At 45.5% G+C, this 14886-nt stretch overlaps 1 protein-coding gene across 1 annotated transcript; it reads right to left on the bottom strand.

Moving 5' to 3' along the window:
- Positions 1-10047: 10047 nt before the first annotated feature.
- LOC134758535 (PRAME family member 15-like) lies at positions 10048-13889 on the bottom strand. Its single transcript, XM_063706524.1, has 3 exons — positions 13582-13889; positions 12332-12913; positions 10048-10609 (listed from the first exon to the last, which is right to left on the bottom strand). Exons 1-3 carry the CDS (start codon positions 13872-13874, stop codon positions 10048-10050), a joined length of 1437 nt encoding a protein of 478 aa, XP_063562594.1. The 5' UTR covers positions 13875-13889.
- Positions 13890-14886: the final 997 nt, after the last annotated feature.

Here is a 14886-nt window from a genome sequence, read left to right as displayed (position 1 = left end):
GCATGGAATGTTCTTCCATTTGTTTGTATCCTCTTTTATTTCATTGAGCAGTGGTTTATAGTTCTCCTTGAAGAGGTCCTTCACATCCCTTGTAAGTTGGATTCCTAGGTATTTTATTCTCTTCGAAGCTGTTGTGAATGGGAGTTCACTCATGATTTGGCTCTGTTTGTCTGTTATTGGTGTATAAGAATGCTTGTGATTTTGCACGTTGATTTTGTATCCTGAGACTTTGCTGAAGTTGCCTATCAGCTTAAGGAGATTTTGGGCTGAGACGATGGGATTTTCTAGATATACAATCATGTCATCTGCAAAGAGGGACAATTTGACTTCTTCTTTTCCTAATTGAATATCCTTTATTTCCTTCTCCTGCCTGATTGCCCTGGCCAGAACTTTCAACACTTTGTTGAATAGGAGTGGTGAGAGATGGCATCCCTGTCTTGTGCCAGTTTTCAAAGGGAATGCTTCCCATTTTTGCCTATTCAGTATGATATTGGCTGTGGGTTTGTCATAGATGGCTCTTATTATCTTGAGATACGTCCCATCAATACCTAATTTACTGAGAGTTTTTATCATGAAAGTTGTTGAATTTTGTCAAAGGCCTTTTCTGCATCTATTGAGATAATCATATGGTTTTTGTCGTTGGTTCTGTTTACACGCTGGATTCTATTTATTGATTTTCATATGCTGAACCAGCCTTGCATCCCAGGGATGAAGCCCACTTGATCATGGTGGATAAGCTTGTTGATGTGCTGCTGGATTTAGTTTGCCAGTATTTTATTGAGGATTTTTGCATCGATGTTCATCAGGGATATTGGTCTAAAATTCTCTTTTTTTGTTGTGTCTCTGCCAGGCTTTGGTATCAGGATGATGCTGGTCTCATAAAATGAGTTAGGGAGGATTCCCTCTTTTTCTATTGATTGGAATAGTTTCAGAAGGAATGGTACCAGCTCCTCCTTGTACCTCTGGTAGAATTCGACTGTGAATCCATCTGGTCCTGGACTTTTTTTGGTTGGTAAGCTATTAATTATTGCCTCAATTTCAGAGCCTGTTATGGATCTATTCAGGGATTCAACTTCTTCCTGGTTCAGTCATGGGAGGGTGTATGTGTCGAGGAATTAATCCATTTCTTCTAGATTTTCTAGTTTATTTGCATAGAGGTGTTTATAGTATTCTCTGATGGTAGTTTGTATTTCTGTGGGATCCGTAGTGATATGCCCTTTATCATTTTTTATTGCGTCTATTTGATTCTTCTCTCTTTTCTTCTTTATTAGTCTTGCTAGCAGTCTATCAATTTTGTTGATCTTTTCAAAAAACCAACTCCTGGATTCACTGATTTTTTTGAAGGGTTTTTTGTGTCTCTATTTCCTTCAGGTCTGCTCTGATCTTAGCTATTTCTTGCTTTCTGCTAGCTTTTGAATATGTTTGCTCTTGCTTCTCTAGTTCTTTTAATTGTGATGTTAGGTTGTCAATTTTAGATCTTTCCTGCTTTCTCTTGTGGGCATTTAGTGCTATAAATTTCCCTCTACACACTGCTTTGAATGTGTCCTAGAGATTCTGGTATGTTGTGTCTTTTTTCTCACTGGTTTCAACGAATGTCTTTATTTCTGCCTTCATTTCGTTATGTACCCAGTAGTCATTCAGGAGCAGGTTGTTCAATTTCCATGTAGTTGAGCGGTTTTGAGTGAGTTTCTTTTATTATTATTATTATACTTTAAGTTTTAGGGTACATGTGCACAACGTGCAGGTTTGTTACATATGTATACATGTGCCATGTTGATGTGCTGCACCCATTAACTCGTCATTTAGCCTTAGGTATACCTCCTAATGGTATCCTATGCAGCCATAAAAAATGACGAGTTCATGTCCTTTATAGGGACATGGATGAAGCTGGAAACCATCATTCTCAGCAAACTATCACAAGCACAAAAAACCAAACACTGCATGTTCTCACTCATAGGTGGGAATTGAACAATGAGAACACATGGACACAGGAAAGGGAACATCACACATTGAGTGAGTTTCTTAATCCTGAGTTCTAGTTTGATTGCACTGTGGCCTGAGAGACAGTTTGTTATAATTTCTGTTCTCTTACATTTGCTGAGGTGTGCTTTGCTTCCAACTATGTGGTCGATTTTTGGAATAAGTGCAGTGTGGTGCTGAGAAGAATGTATATTCTGTTGATTTTGGATGGTGAGTTCTGTAGATGTCTATTAGGTCCACTTGGTGCAGAGCTGAGTTCAATTCCTGTATATCCTTGTTAACTTTCTTTCTCATTGATCTGTCTAGTGTTGACAGTGGGGTGTTGAAGTCTCCCATTATTATTGTGTGGGAGTCTAAGTCTCTTTGTAGGTCTCTAAGGACTTGCTTTATGAATCTGGGTGCTCCTGTATTGGGTGCATCTATATTTAGGATAGTTAGCTCTTCTTGTTGAATTGATCCCTTTACCATGATGTAATGGCCTTCTTTGTCTTTTTTGATCTTTGTTGGCTTAAAGTCTGTTTTATCCGAGACTAGGATTGCAACCCCTGCCTTTTTTTGTTTTCCATTTGCTTGGTAGATCTTCCTCCATCCCTTTATTTTGAGTCTATGTGTCTCTCTGCACTTGAGATGGGTTTCCTGAATACAGCACACTGATGGGTGTTGACTCCTTATCCAATTTGCCAGTCTCTGTCTTTTAATTGGATCATTTAGCCCATTTACATTTTAGGTTAATATTGTTATGTGTGAATTTGATCCTGTCATTATGATGTTAGCTGGTTATTTTGCTCATTAGTTAATGCAGTTTCTTCCTAGCTTCGATGGTCTTTACAATTTGGCATGTTTTTGAAGTGGCTGGTACCAGTTGTTCCTTTCCATGTTTAGCGCTTCCTTCAGGAGCTCTTGTAGGGCAGGCCTGGTGGTGACAAAATCTCAGTATTTGCTTGTCTGTAAAGGAATTTATTTCTCCTTCACTTATGAAGCTTAGTTTGTTTGGATATGAAATTCTGGGTTGAAAATTCTTTTCTTTAAGAATGTTGAATATTGGCCCCCACTCTCTTCTGGCTTGTAAAGTTTCTGCCGAGAGATCTGCTGTTAGTATGATGGGCTTCCCTTTGTGGGTAACCCGACCTTTCTCTCTGGCTGCCCTTAACATTTTTTCCTTCATTTCAACTTTGGTGAATCTGACAATTATGTATCTTGGAGTTGCTCTTCTCAAGGAGTATCTTTGTGGCATTCTGTGTATTTCCTGAATTTGAATGGTTGCCTGCCTTGCTAGATTGGGGAAGTTCTGCTGGATAATATCCTGAAGAGTGTTTTCCAGCTTGGTTCCATTCTCCCCATCACTTTCAGGTACACCAGTCAGACATAGATTTGGTCTTTTCACATAGTCCCATATTTCTTGGAGGCTTTGTTCATTTCCTTTTATTCTTTTTTCTCTGAACTTCTCTTCTCACTTCATTTCATTCATTTGATCTTCCCTCACTGATACCCTTTCTTCCAGTTGATCGAATCAGCTACTGAGGCTTGTACATTTGTCACGTAGTTCTCGTGCCATGGTTTTCAACTCCATCAGGTCCTTCAAGGACTTCTCTGCATTGGTTATTTTAGTTAGCCATTCTTCTAATTTGTTTTTCAAGGTTTTTGACTTCTTTGCCATGGGTTCGAAGTTCCTCCTTTAGCTCAGAGTAGTTTGATCATCTGAAGCCTTCTTCTCTCAACTCATCAAAGTCCTTCTCCATCCAGCTTTGTTCCATTGCTGGTGAGGAGCTGTGTTCCTTTGGAGGAGGAGAGACACTCTGATTTTTAGAGTTTCCCATTTTTCTGCTCTGTTTTTTCCCCATCTTTGTGGTTTTATCTACCTTTGGTCTTTGATGATGCTGACGTACAGATGGGGTTTTGGTGTGGATGTCCTTTCTGCTTGTTAGTTTTCCTTCTAACAGTCAGGACCCTCAGCTGCAGGTCTGTTGGAGTTTGCTGGAGGTCCACTCCAGAACCTGTTTGCCTGGGTATCAGCAGCAGAGGCTGCAGAACAGTGGATATTGGTGAACAGCAAATATTGCTGCCTGATCGTTCCTCTGGAAGTTTTGTCTCAGAGGAGTACCTGGCCATGTGAGGTGTCAGTCTGCCCCTACTGGGGTGTGCCTCCCAGTTAGGCTACTCGGGGGTCAGGGACCCACTTGAGGAGGCAATCTGTCCGTTCTCAGATTTCCAGCTGCATGCTGGGAGAACCTCTACTCTCTTCAAAGCTGTCAGAGAGGGACATTTAAGTCTGCAGAGGATTCTGCTGCCTTTTGTTTGGCAATGCCCTGCCCCCAGAAGTGGAGTCTACAGAGGCAGGCAGGCCTCCTTGAGCTCCACCCAGTGGGCTCCACCCAGTTCCAGCTTCCTGGCTGCTTTGTTTACCTACTCAAGCCTCGGCAATGGCAGGCGCCCCTCCCCCAGCCTTGCTGCCGCCGTGCAGTTTGATCTCAGACTGCTGTGCTAGCAATGAGTGAGGCTCTGTGGGCATAGGACCCTCTGAGCCAGGCATGGGATAAAATCTCCTGGTGTGCCATTTGCTAATACCATTGGAAAAGTGCAGTATTAGGGTGGGAGTGACCCGAATTTCCAGGTGCCATCTGTCACCCCTTTCTTTGACTAGGAAAGGGAATTCCCTGACCCCTTGCCCTTCCCAGGAGAGGCAATGCCTTGCCCTGCTTTGGCTCATGCTCGGTGCACTGCACCCTCTGTCCTGCACCCACTTTCTGACACTCCCCAGTGAGATGAACCTGGTACCTCAGTTGGAAATGCAGAAATCACCCGTCTTCTGCACTGTTCATGCTGGGAGCTATAGACTGGAGCTGTTCCTATTTGGCCATCTTGGCTCAACCCCCTAGTTAATTTTTGTGTCTTTAATAGAGACAGGGTTTCATCATGTTGGCCAGACTGGTCTCGAACTCCTGACTGAAGTGATCCACCCACCTCAGTCTCTGCCAGTGCTGGGATTACAGATGTGAGCCACTGTGCCTGGTCAATTGCTGGACGTTCATGATACACATGGAGTATCCACAGTATCACAAGGGCCATTTTTTCCATAATCCAATTTATTTATATTATTGGTAGTGAGCTAATGTTGATGTCCCCAAGGTAGCAATTTACTGACTATACCAATGATAAATGTTCCCATGCATCACGTGGTCAACAGCATTTGCTACTAAGTGCCACGTTCCATGCTCAGCAGTGGGAACACAGGATGATGGAGACAAAGTTACTGACCTTTAGCAGCAATATCGAACAAGTGAGATTGTCAAGAAAGAAGAAATCATTGTAAAACATACCATATCCCTACAATTCCGTAATCATGCTCCTGGATATTTAATGAAATGAGTAAACGCACACCTGGATGTTTATAGTAGCTTATTCATAATCGCCAAAACCTGGAAGCTAGCAAGTTGGCCTTCAGTCAGTGACTGGATAAGCAAACTGATCCATCCAGTCAGTGAACTACTATGAAGCCGTAAAAAGACATGAAAGATTCCTAAATGCACGTTATTGTACAAGTGAAAGAAGGCAACCTGAAAAGACTCATCCTGTTAGACATTTGCCTTTTTCTATGGAGATAGTAGAAAGCCCAGTGGTTGCAAGGGGTTGGGAGTACAATGGGATGAATGGGAAGAGGACAGAGGACTTTTAGGGGAACAAAACTAGTCTCCATGATGCTCTAATGGTGGAAACATGTCATTATCCCTTTGTTAAAATCCATAGAATGTACAAAACCAGCAATGATCCCTCATGTGAACTATGGACATTGGGTGATAAGGATGTGTCCCTGTGGCTCATTGATTGTGATGAATGCTCTGTGCTGGTGTGGGTGCTGATCCTGTGGGGGTGCTGTGTATTGAAGGGGGAAGAAGGTAGATGAGAACTCTGCAGTTTCTGCTTAGTTTTTCTGTGAATCTAAAACTGGTATAAAGAAAAAAATAGGCTGGGCGTGGTGGCTCACGTCTATAGTCGTAGCACTTTGGGAAGCCGAGGTGGGTGGATCACCTGAGGTCAGGGGTTCCAGATCAGCCTGACTAAAATGACAAAACCCTGTCTCTAATAAAAAATAATAATAATTATAATACAAAAATTATCCAGGTGTGGTGGTGCATGCCTGTAATCCCAGCTACTCTGGTGGCTGAGACAGGAGAATTGCTCGAACCCTGGAGGCAGAGGTTGCAGTGAGCTGAGATCATACCACTGCACTCCAGCCTGGGTGAAAGAGTGAGACTCCATCTCCAAAATAAATAAATAAATAAACTCAAGGCTGGGTGCAGTGGCTCATGCCTATAAGGGCTCACTCCCAGCAATTTAGGAGGCCGAGGCAGGTGGATCGCTTGAGCCCAGAATTTCAAGACCAGTCTGGGCAACATGGTGAAACCTGGTCTTCACTAAGAATACAAAAATAAGCCAGGCATGATGGTGCATGCCTGTTGTTCCAGCTACTAGGGGGACTGAGGCAGAGAGATCACCTGAGCCTAGGAGGTCAAGGCTGCAGTAAGCCGTGATCATGCCACTGCACTCCAATGTGGATGACAGAGTGAGACCTTGTCTCCAAATACAATACAATACAATACAATACAGTAAAATAAAATAAACTCAATATTTTTTAAAACTGTAATGTTTCCTTTCAAAGCTAAAATTGTATTATTCTAAATATATTTTAAAGAAGAAATGATTATTGTTCAGTGTCTTTAAAATTAGTTTTTAATATCTCATTTGTTTTGACATTTCAAACCAAGTTAAGTATTCTTTTTCTCACCCTCCTTGAGCCGGAGTCTTCCTCTTTCACCCAGGCTGGAGTGCAGTGGTGCATTCTCGGCTCACTGCAACTTTGCCTCCCAGGTTCAAGCGATTCTCCTGCCTGAGCCTCCTGACTATCTGGGATTACAGGCGCCTGTCACCATGCCAGGCTAATTTTTTGTATTTTTAGTAGTGACGGGGTTTCATCATGTTGGCCAGGCTGGTCTGGAACTCCTGACCTCGTGATCTGCCCACCTCAGCCTCCCAAAGTGCTAGGAATACAGGCATGAACCACCACACCTTGCCATTAACCATTCTTAAAATACCACGTTGCACTCTTTAAAAGTTCTAATCTTTCATATACATAAATTACAACACAAATATTTATACTCTAATAGTATTCACATTATAGTAAATTTTTTTTCATGCTCTGTCGCCCAGGCTGGAGTGCAGTGGCACGATCTTGTCTCCTTGCAACCTTCGCCTCCCGGGTTCAAGTGATTGTCCTGCCTCAGCCTCGTGAATATCTGGGATTACAGGCGAATGCCACCACTCCCAGCAAATTTTGTGTAATTTTACTAGAGATGGGGTTTCACCATGTTGGCAAGGCTGGTCTCAAAATCCCGAGGCTGCCTTGGCCTCCCAAAGTGCTGGGATTAGAAGTGTGAGACACCATGCCCGGCCATAATAATAAATTTTATTTTATCTTTTTTTTTTGAGACGGAGTTTTGCTACTGTTGCCCAGGCTGGAGTGCAATGGCTCAGTCTGAGCTCACCACAACCTCCACCTCCCAGGTTCAAACGATTCTCCCGCCTCAGCCTGTCGAGTAGCTGCAATTACAGACGTGCGCCACCACGCCAGGCTAATTTTTGTATTTTAAGTAGAGAAGGGGTGTCTTCATGTTGATCAGGCTGGTCTCAAACTCCCGACCTCAGGTGATCCACCTGCCTCAGCCTCCCAGAGTGCTGGAATCACAGGCATGACCCACTGCACCTGGCTCATAATAGTAAATTTTAAAAAACACCATAAAATATAATCCTTGCAACACTCAATTATACCATCTGGTCTGATCTATCAGCAGATGGCACCCGAGACATAGGGATTGGAAATTTTGATCTTATTATGAATGAATCCAGTCCAGAAATGCCCACCCTGCCACCTGCTGGCTCCTGGGGCTCTGCTCTTTGGGGGAATCATGATGAAATTGTGGCAGAGAGTAGAAGTTGAGCCCCATTGCATGCCCTGAGTTCTTGTTGCCTCTCTATTATCACGAAAAGGAGGTGAGATTGAAAGATGAAAAATGCTGGGACTTCTGCTGAGAAGAGAAAAAAGAACAAGATGTATTGATCTTACTGTATGCCAGACCCCATGCCAAGCCCTAAACATCAACCATCTCATTGGATCCTACCAAGGTCCTATAAGCCGTTGGACATCATCATCCTCATTTTACAGGAACCTGAGGCTCTTGGATAACATCCCTGACAGCAACACCAGCCCCTGAGTACTCAGCAGGATAATTCACTTGGGTGGCCATTATGCAGGCTTCCTCAGCACAGGGAAGGTCACTCATCACCCACAGGCACTTGATCGTTATCCACCCTTCGATGATGTCAGATTCCCAAACACGATGCACTAGTCTCTTCCTTCATAGGGAGAGAGGGGAGGTGTTATGAGAAAATCTCTCCTCAGTCTGACCTAGCTCCCCAAAAAGATGTAACTTTTAAAATGTCAGATGGAAATATTTAAAAAGTGTTACATGCCTGTATAGTTTTAGTATTTTACTTAAAGGGAATGTGGCTGTCTTTACTGGCTACAACCAGTTTAATTCAAGAAGGGCTGCTGGTCATCAGGGGAACAAGCAAGGGTTGGTGCTGCCCAGAGTCTCCAGCTAATACACAATATGGACATCCCCTTCCAGGGCAGCGGGAAGAGAGTGGCTCCTTGTGCAGTGAAGCTGACATCCACCAACTAAGGCTTCTGGAAGCATGTGGAGACTCACAAGGAGTGGGCAGGGTCTCAGCATCTGGCTAGCGGTGAAAGACCCTGAGAAGAAGGTGCTTTCCGTGTGGATTGGCTCACTGTTCTTGCCCAGTAATGTTCCAGGCCTTTGGTGTCCACCTAGTGTGTATTAACCCACTGAACAGCCACAGAAACTAACAAGGAGTTAACAGACATCTAAAGAAGTGAAGAACTGGAGGAGGCCAAGCCAAGCGTGGTGGTCCACGCCTATACTCCCTGCATTTTGGGAGGCCAAGGCAGGAGAATCACAAGCTCAGGAGTTCCAGATCAGCCTGGGGAAGACAGCGAGGCCTTGTCTCTACTAAAAAGAAGTATCCAGGTGTGGTGGCTCACACAGCTGTAGTCCTAGCTACTCAGGAGGCTGAGGTGGGAGGATCGCTTGAACCCAGGAAATTGAGGCTGCAGTGAGCTATGATTGTGCCACTGCACTGTAGCCTGAGTGACAGGAGACCTTTAAAAACAAAAACAAAAACAAGCCTGACACAGTGGCTCACACCTGTAATCCCAGCACTTTGGTAGGCCTACTTGCGTGAATCACCCAAAGTCAGGAGTTTGAGACCAGCCTGACCAACATAGTGAGGAAACCCTGTCTCTACTAAACATACACAAATTAGCTGGGCATGGTGGTGCATGCTTGTAATCCCAGCTACTTGGGAGGCTGAGGCAGGAGAATCATTTAAACCCCAGGTGGAGGTTGCAGTCAGCTGAGATGGCACCATTGCACTCTAAACTCCAGCCTGGGCAACAAGAGTGAAACTCTGTCTCAAATAAAAGAATGGGAGGAAACTGATTACAATAACCAAATTTCATTTAAATGCCTTGATTTTCTTGGGCTGCATCTTATTGATTACACAGCTCAGTCAGTGCCTTTTGTTTTTTCCATCAATAATTGAAGATTCCTGAGGCTTAAACTGGAAAACAGGTTACTTAATAAGAGGGCACCAGACAGATTCTGATCAGTTTTCCTTTATTTCTGATTGTTTCTTTACAACCATCCATGCAAGAGTAACTCCCTCATGTATTCTCAAGCCTGAATTCCACTCTAGACATTCAGATTCCCATTTTCGACTCTACAGGACACAGGTCCCCAAAGTCCCATCGAATCCATGGCAACATTTCCCCCAAGTCCGGCCCCTGCTTGATCAGCTTTCCTTTCCCACTTTCAGAGCCCATGTGTGAAATGATGTGTTCCGTGCTCCCTTTAGGATGTACCTAAGACCGAGGTTTTAGTTCCCAAGTGTCCAGAAGAAAGCGTTTGACATATCCTTCCAAATAGGCAGCATTCAACAGCAGCATTGATCTGCCTCCAGGTCATAAAATGACCTGTTGCCACAGTCAGGGCAGTAGTCAGTACAGAACAAGATCCTCTTGGGGTGCCTTAAGTCCCTCACTCTCTTCATCAGCTCAGCCCTAATTTGAGCAAATCTGCTCCAGCAGAGAGTACCATCTGCACCATAACTCTCCCGCGGGGCAGGATACAGCTCCAGGCATAAGTTTTTGAGTATGATTGTGTGGCTCAGCAGGTTCTCCAGGGTGGCCATGCAGATGGGATTTCCACAGAAGCTGAAGGTGTTGAGCTCAAAGCAGCAGCTCAGGGCAGGCAGGATGGCGTTGACTTGGGAGTCTATGATGCCACAGTCATCTAAATCCAGGTACTCGAGGGTGGCTGCAACTTTTTCTAGGAGAATTTGGAGAGGCACAAGACTGTAATTGGTCAGTCTGATGCCACTCAGGTCCAGGGTCTTTAGTTGACTGATACTCGGGCACTGGGATAGATGCTTCAAGTCTGATTCCAAAAGCACACAGTTAGTTATTGCGAGGATCTTTAACGAGGTCTTCAGACAGCTGGGGAGAGAGAGCAAGAAGTTAATTCTGGGGAATCATAGGGGTGAGTGGAGGGTGGTGGGGAATGGCTTCAAGGTAATGGATGGAGACCTTTTTGCCCAAGTCCAGGGTCATTCTCATGGCTGGATGGTCAACACTTAGGATGATGCGTGATGAAGAGCTTTGCCACCGAGGTCAAACCCGGCCCAGTAACTCACACCTGTAATCCCAGAACTTTGGGAGGCTGAGACTGGTGGATTACTTGAGACCAGCCTGCTGAACATGGCAAAACCTCCTCTCTACTAAAAATCCAAAAATTATCCAGGTGTGGTGGTGGGAGCCTGCAATTCCAGCTACTTGGGAAGCTGAGGCAGAAGAATCGCTTGAACCCAGGAGGTGTAAGTTGCAGTGAGCAGAGATCATGCCACTACACTCCAGCCTGGGTGACAGAGCGAGACTCTATTAAAAAAAAAAAGAGAGAAAAAATAATTCCATTTGAGGCTGAGTCATTTCACCATCATTTATAGGAATGGATCAAGTTCACAGAATCCCTAAAGCTCCCTTTCCTCATCTGTCAGGCAGAAAACCACATCCCTGGGCCACAGGAGCCCAGTGGAGATTCAGGCATAAAGGACAAACCCAGACAGGATCCTGCAACATCAGCTGGGGTGGGCAGGCTGCAGGCGTCCCTGACATGCCTGTATCATCAGCAAAGCATCTATCACTTTCACCATTCTTTGTGCCTGCTCCCTGACCCTCTGTTTCAGAATCATACATTTCCTAGGTAATTAATTTACCTGGAGCTCAAAAGAAACTTTTACAACAGGGAATTAGAGATGGGATCATTCATGTTCACGAAACTGTGGGGCACAAAGCTGATTTTCTGACATGTGCAGGTTTGCTGAGCATTCCCCTCTTCAGTGCCCACTTCACTTCCCCACTTCCCATCATCTTCTTAAAAATTATCTTGTTGTCTGGGCATGGTAGCTCTCGCCTATAATCCCAGCACTTTGGGAGTCCAAGGTGGGTGGATCACCTGAAGTCAGGAGTTGGAGAATAACCTGGCCAACATGGTGAAACCCTGTCTCTACTTAAGATATAAAAAGTAGCCAGGTGTGGTGGCCCACGCCTGTAATCCCAGGCATTCAGGAGGCTGAGGCAGGAGAATCGCTTGAACCTGGGAGGCAGAAGTTGCTGAGAGCTGAGATGTCACAACTGCACTCTAGCCTGGATGATCAAAGTGAAAATCCATCTCAGAAAAAAAAAAGTTATCTTCTTTGTTTTTACTTTTATTTATTCATTTCTGACAGCGGTCTTGGGATGTTACCCAGACTGGTCTTAAACTCCTAGGCTCAAGCTCTCCTCTTGCCTCAGACTCCCAAAGTGCTAGGATTACAGGCATGAGCCACCATCCCTGGCCTATTTTTCATCATCTTAACTTAGACACACATCCTCAGGAAGAATTCAGAAAGGCACCCTCACTAGATCTGAACCCCCCAGTAGCTAGCTTCCTATTATAGCAACCTCTCTATAGCATCTCCCCTAGCTGATCCCTCTGCCTCTATTGGGATGGTTGCGTGATACCCATTTCAGGACAGGGCCGCCAACAGGACAATGCATGGACATTCTAGTGTCCCCTTCACTGTTACATCCTCATAGGCTGGCTCACAGTAGATGTCCACTAGCGTTTACTGTAACAGGCTCTGCTGTGGTCTGCAGAGAAAGCTCACCACCCTCCCTCACCTGAGCAGCTGGTCCAGGTGGCCTTCGAGGAAAGAAACAGAGTTCATATAAAGCTTTTGGAGGCAGTGCAGCTTGAGGAACTGAGTGGTGAACTGGGTAACAATCTCCTTCTCCTGCTCTGGGGAAATGTAGCGAGAGACATCCATGTGGGAGAGAACGAGCTTCTGAAGATTCCTCATGTGGCCCAGGTATGGGGTAAACTGTGTCAGGATGGGCAGTATCCACTTGCAATTCACTTCCACCTCCTGGATACAGTCTAGGTTCACCATTTTGAGGATGCTTCTGATATTGTGGAAGGGCATTCCCAAAATTTTCAGCTTCTTACAGCACAGGTGTAGTAAATCTTTCCTCTGCTTGACCCATAGAAGGAGGTAGGTGAGGTATTCATCCAGAGTCCTGTTCTTGAGCCAAAGTTCTACGAACACAGTCAAGGGCTGCTGTCCTCTCATCCTTGGACAGTCCTGCACTGCTTTTTTGTTCCTCTTGGCATTGAGGAAGCACCCATGGGCCATAGCTTCAGACCAAACCATCCAGAAGTTCTCACAGACATCCTGTAAATCCAGCACTTGAAGTTTCCACCTCCTGTGGGAAAATAGAGGTGAGACTGAGAATTTCAGAACTCATTTCTGAACTTAAACTCCACATCCTGGATAGCAGCTCCTCCCCTCCCTGCTTCTTGTCCCTCTCTGTGACTTTTCTTCACCCTGTTTTCCCCTTGGATCCTACCCACTTCCACATTTTTTTTTTTTTTTTTTTGAGACCAAGTCTCCCTCTGTCGCCCAGGCTGGAGGGCAGTGGTGTGATGTCACCTCACTACAACCTCTGCTTCCCGGGTTCAAATGATTCTCCTGCCTCAACCTCACAAGTAGCTGGGATTACAGGAACCCACCATCATGCCCAGCTAATTTTAGTATTTTTAGTAGAGTTGGGGTTTACCATGTTGGACAGGCTGGCCTCCAACTCTTGGCCTCAGCCTCCCAATGTGCTGGGATTACATTGTGAGCCACCATGCCCGGCCCAGTTCTCACTTTTCATGGTGCCTTTCAGTGCCATTAGAGGAGAGGTTCCTGTTACCTCCGTGGACCTGGCATGGTGAGCAGTGCTTTCCCTGAGGAGCTGGTGAATGGCCAAGTCCTCTCAGCTTCCTCACCACCACCAACCCCTCTTGGGTCTCCTCACTTCTCATGACCCAGCTGTTCCTTCGGTTGGACACCTGGGCCCTCCCCACCAGCCCACCTGGGCCACCTCACCTCGGACAAACCCCTTGGGTAAGCAGTGCATCAAGCCCATCGAGCACAGCTTGGAAGGCCTCCAGACAAGGCATCTTTATCAGAGGCCTCAGAGGGAGGCGGCGGAAGGGCCAAGCCTGCACCATCAGCTTCAGGGCCTCACAGCGTCTCCTGCTGAAGGCCTCCATGAACAGTGGGGGGAAAAGTTCTGTGGGCAGCTCCTCCAGGGTGGACATGGCCAAGGCTTGGTCCCTCAGCAGGCTCCGCCCCGCAAGCTCCAGGAGTCTGGGTGGAGTCCGGATGCTCATCTTCATGAATCTGCAGGGAAAACTTCCAGAGGACAAACCCAGAGAAAAGGCATCACTCTCAGGCCAAGCCCATGCAATCTCATCTTCTCCCAGGGCCAAAGTCACTGCTCTGGCAATGGTGAAAGAGCCCTCAGTTTACTCCAATTCTGCTCTGTACTCAGTGGCCATTAAGCCAGCATTCTGCCTCTGCTGCATCAGCATGAGCGTCTCCCAAGCAGTGAGGAGGCAGGGCCACAACTAGCCATTCCTTTCTATCCAGTGTTCCATCCAGTGACTAGTGAGTGTGGAGGAACCTGAAAGCGAACCCCTCCTACCATTGGGGGAAGTTACTAATTACTCAAGGTTCTAAAACAATGGGAATGGGAATGTCACAAGCCTACATGCCCACATTTTCAGTTCCTACAAAAAAGCTTGTTGGGAACATTCTTGGGGCATCCCTAGAATAGATTCTATTTGTTTTGTTTTCATTATTTAAGCTTGCTTTCTCTTTTTCTCTCTTTCTTCTTTCCTTCTTTCCCTCTCTCCCTCCCTTCTTGCTTTCTTTCCCCCTCTCTCTCCCTTCTTTCTTTCTTGTCTTCTTTCCCTGCCTCCCTTCTGTCATTCTCTCTCTCTTTCTCTCTCTCCCTCTCTCACTCTCTTTCTGACAGGGTCTTGCTCTGTCACCCAGCCTGGAGTGTAGTGGTGGAATCTCAGCTCAGTGCAGCCTTGACATCCCATCTCAAAGGATTCTTCCTCCTCAGCCTCCCAAGTAGCTGGGACCACAGTTATGCATCACCACACCCAGCTCATCTTTTATTTTTTGACTTTTTGTAAAGACAGTGGATTTCGCTATGTTGTCCAAGATGGTCTTGAACTCCTAGTCTCAAGCAATCTACCCCTCTTGGCCTCCCAACATACTGGGATTATAGGTGTGAGCCTCCGCCCCAGCCTCATTATTGAAAATTTCAGTGAGAAGCTCTGAAAGCTATGTGACACTGTTATGCATCACTCGCAAGATAGATGTTTCCAATGCACACCT

The sequence above is a fragment of the Gorilla gorilla genome, chromosome 1 (assembly GCF_029281585.2).
Source record: "Gorilla gorilla gorilla isolate KB3781 chromosome 1, NHGRI_mGorGor1-v2.1_pri, whole genome shotgun sequence".
In the NCBI taxonomy this organism is placed as follows: domain Eukaryota; kingdom Metazoa; phylum Chordata; class Mammalia; order Primates; family Hominidae; genus Gorilla; species Gorilla gorilla.
The sequence above is the reverse complement of the archived record's forward strand: the minus strand, read 5'-3'. Positions and strand labels throughout refer to the sequence as shown.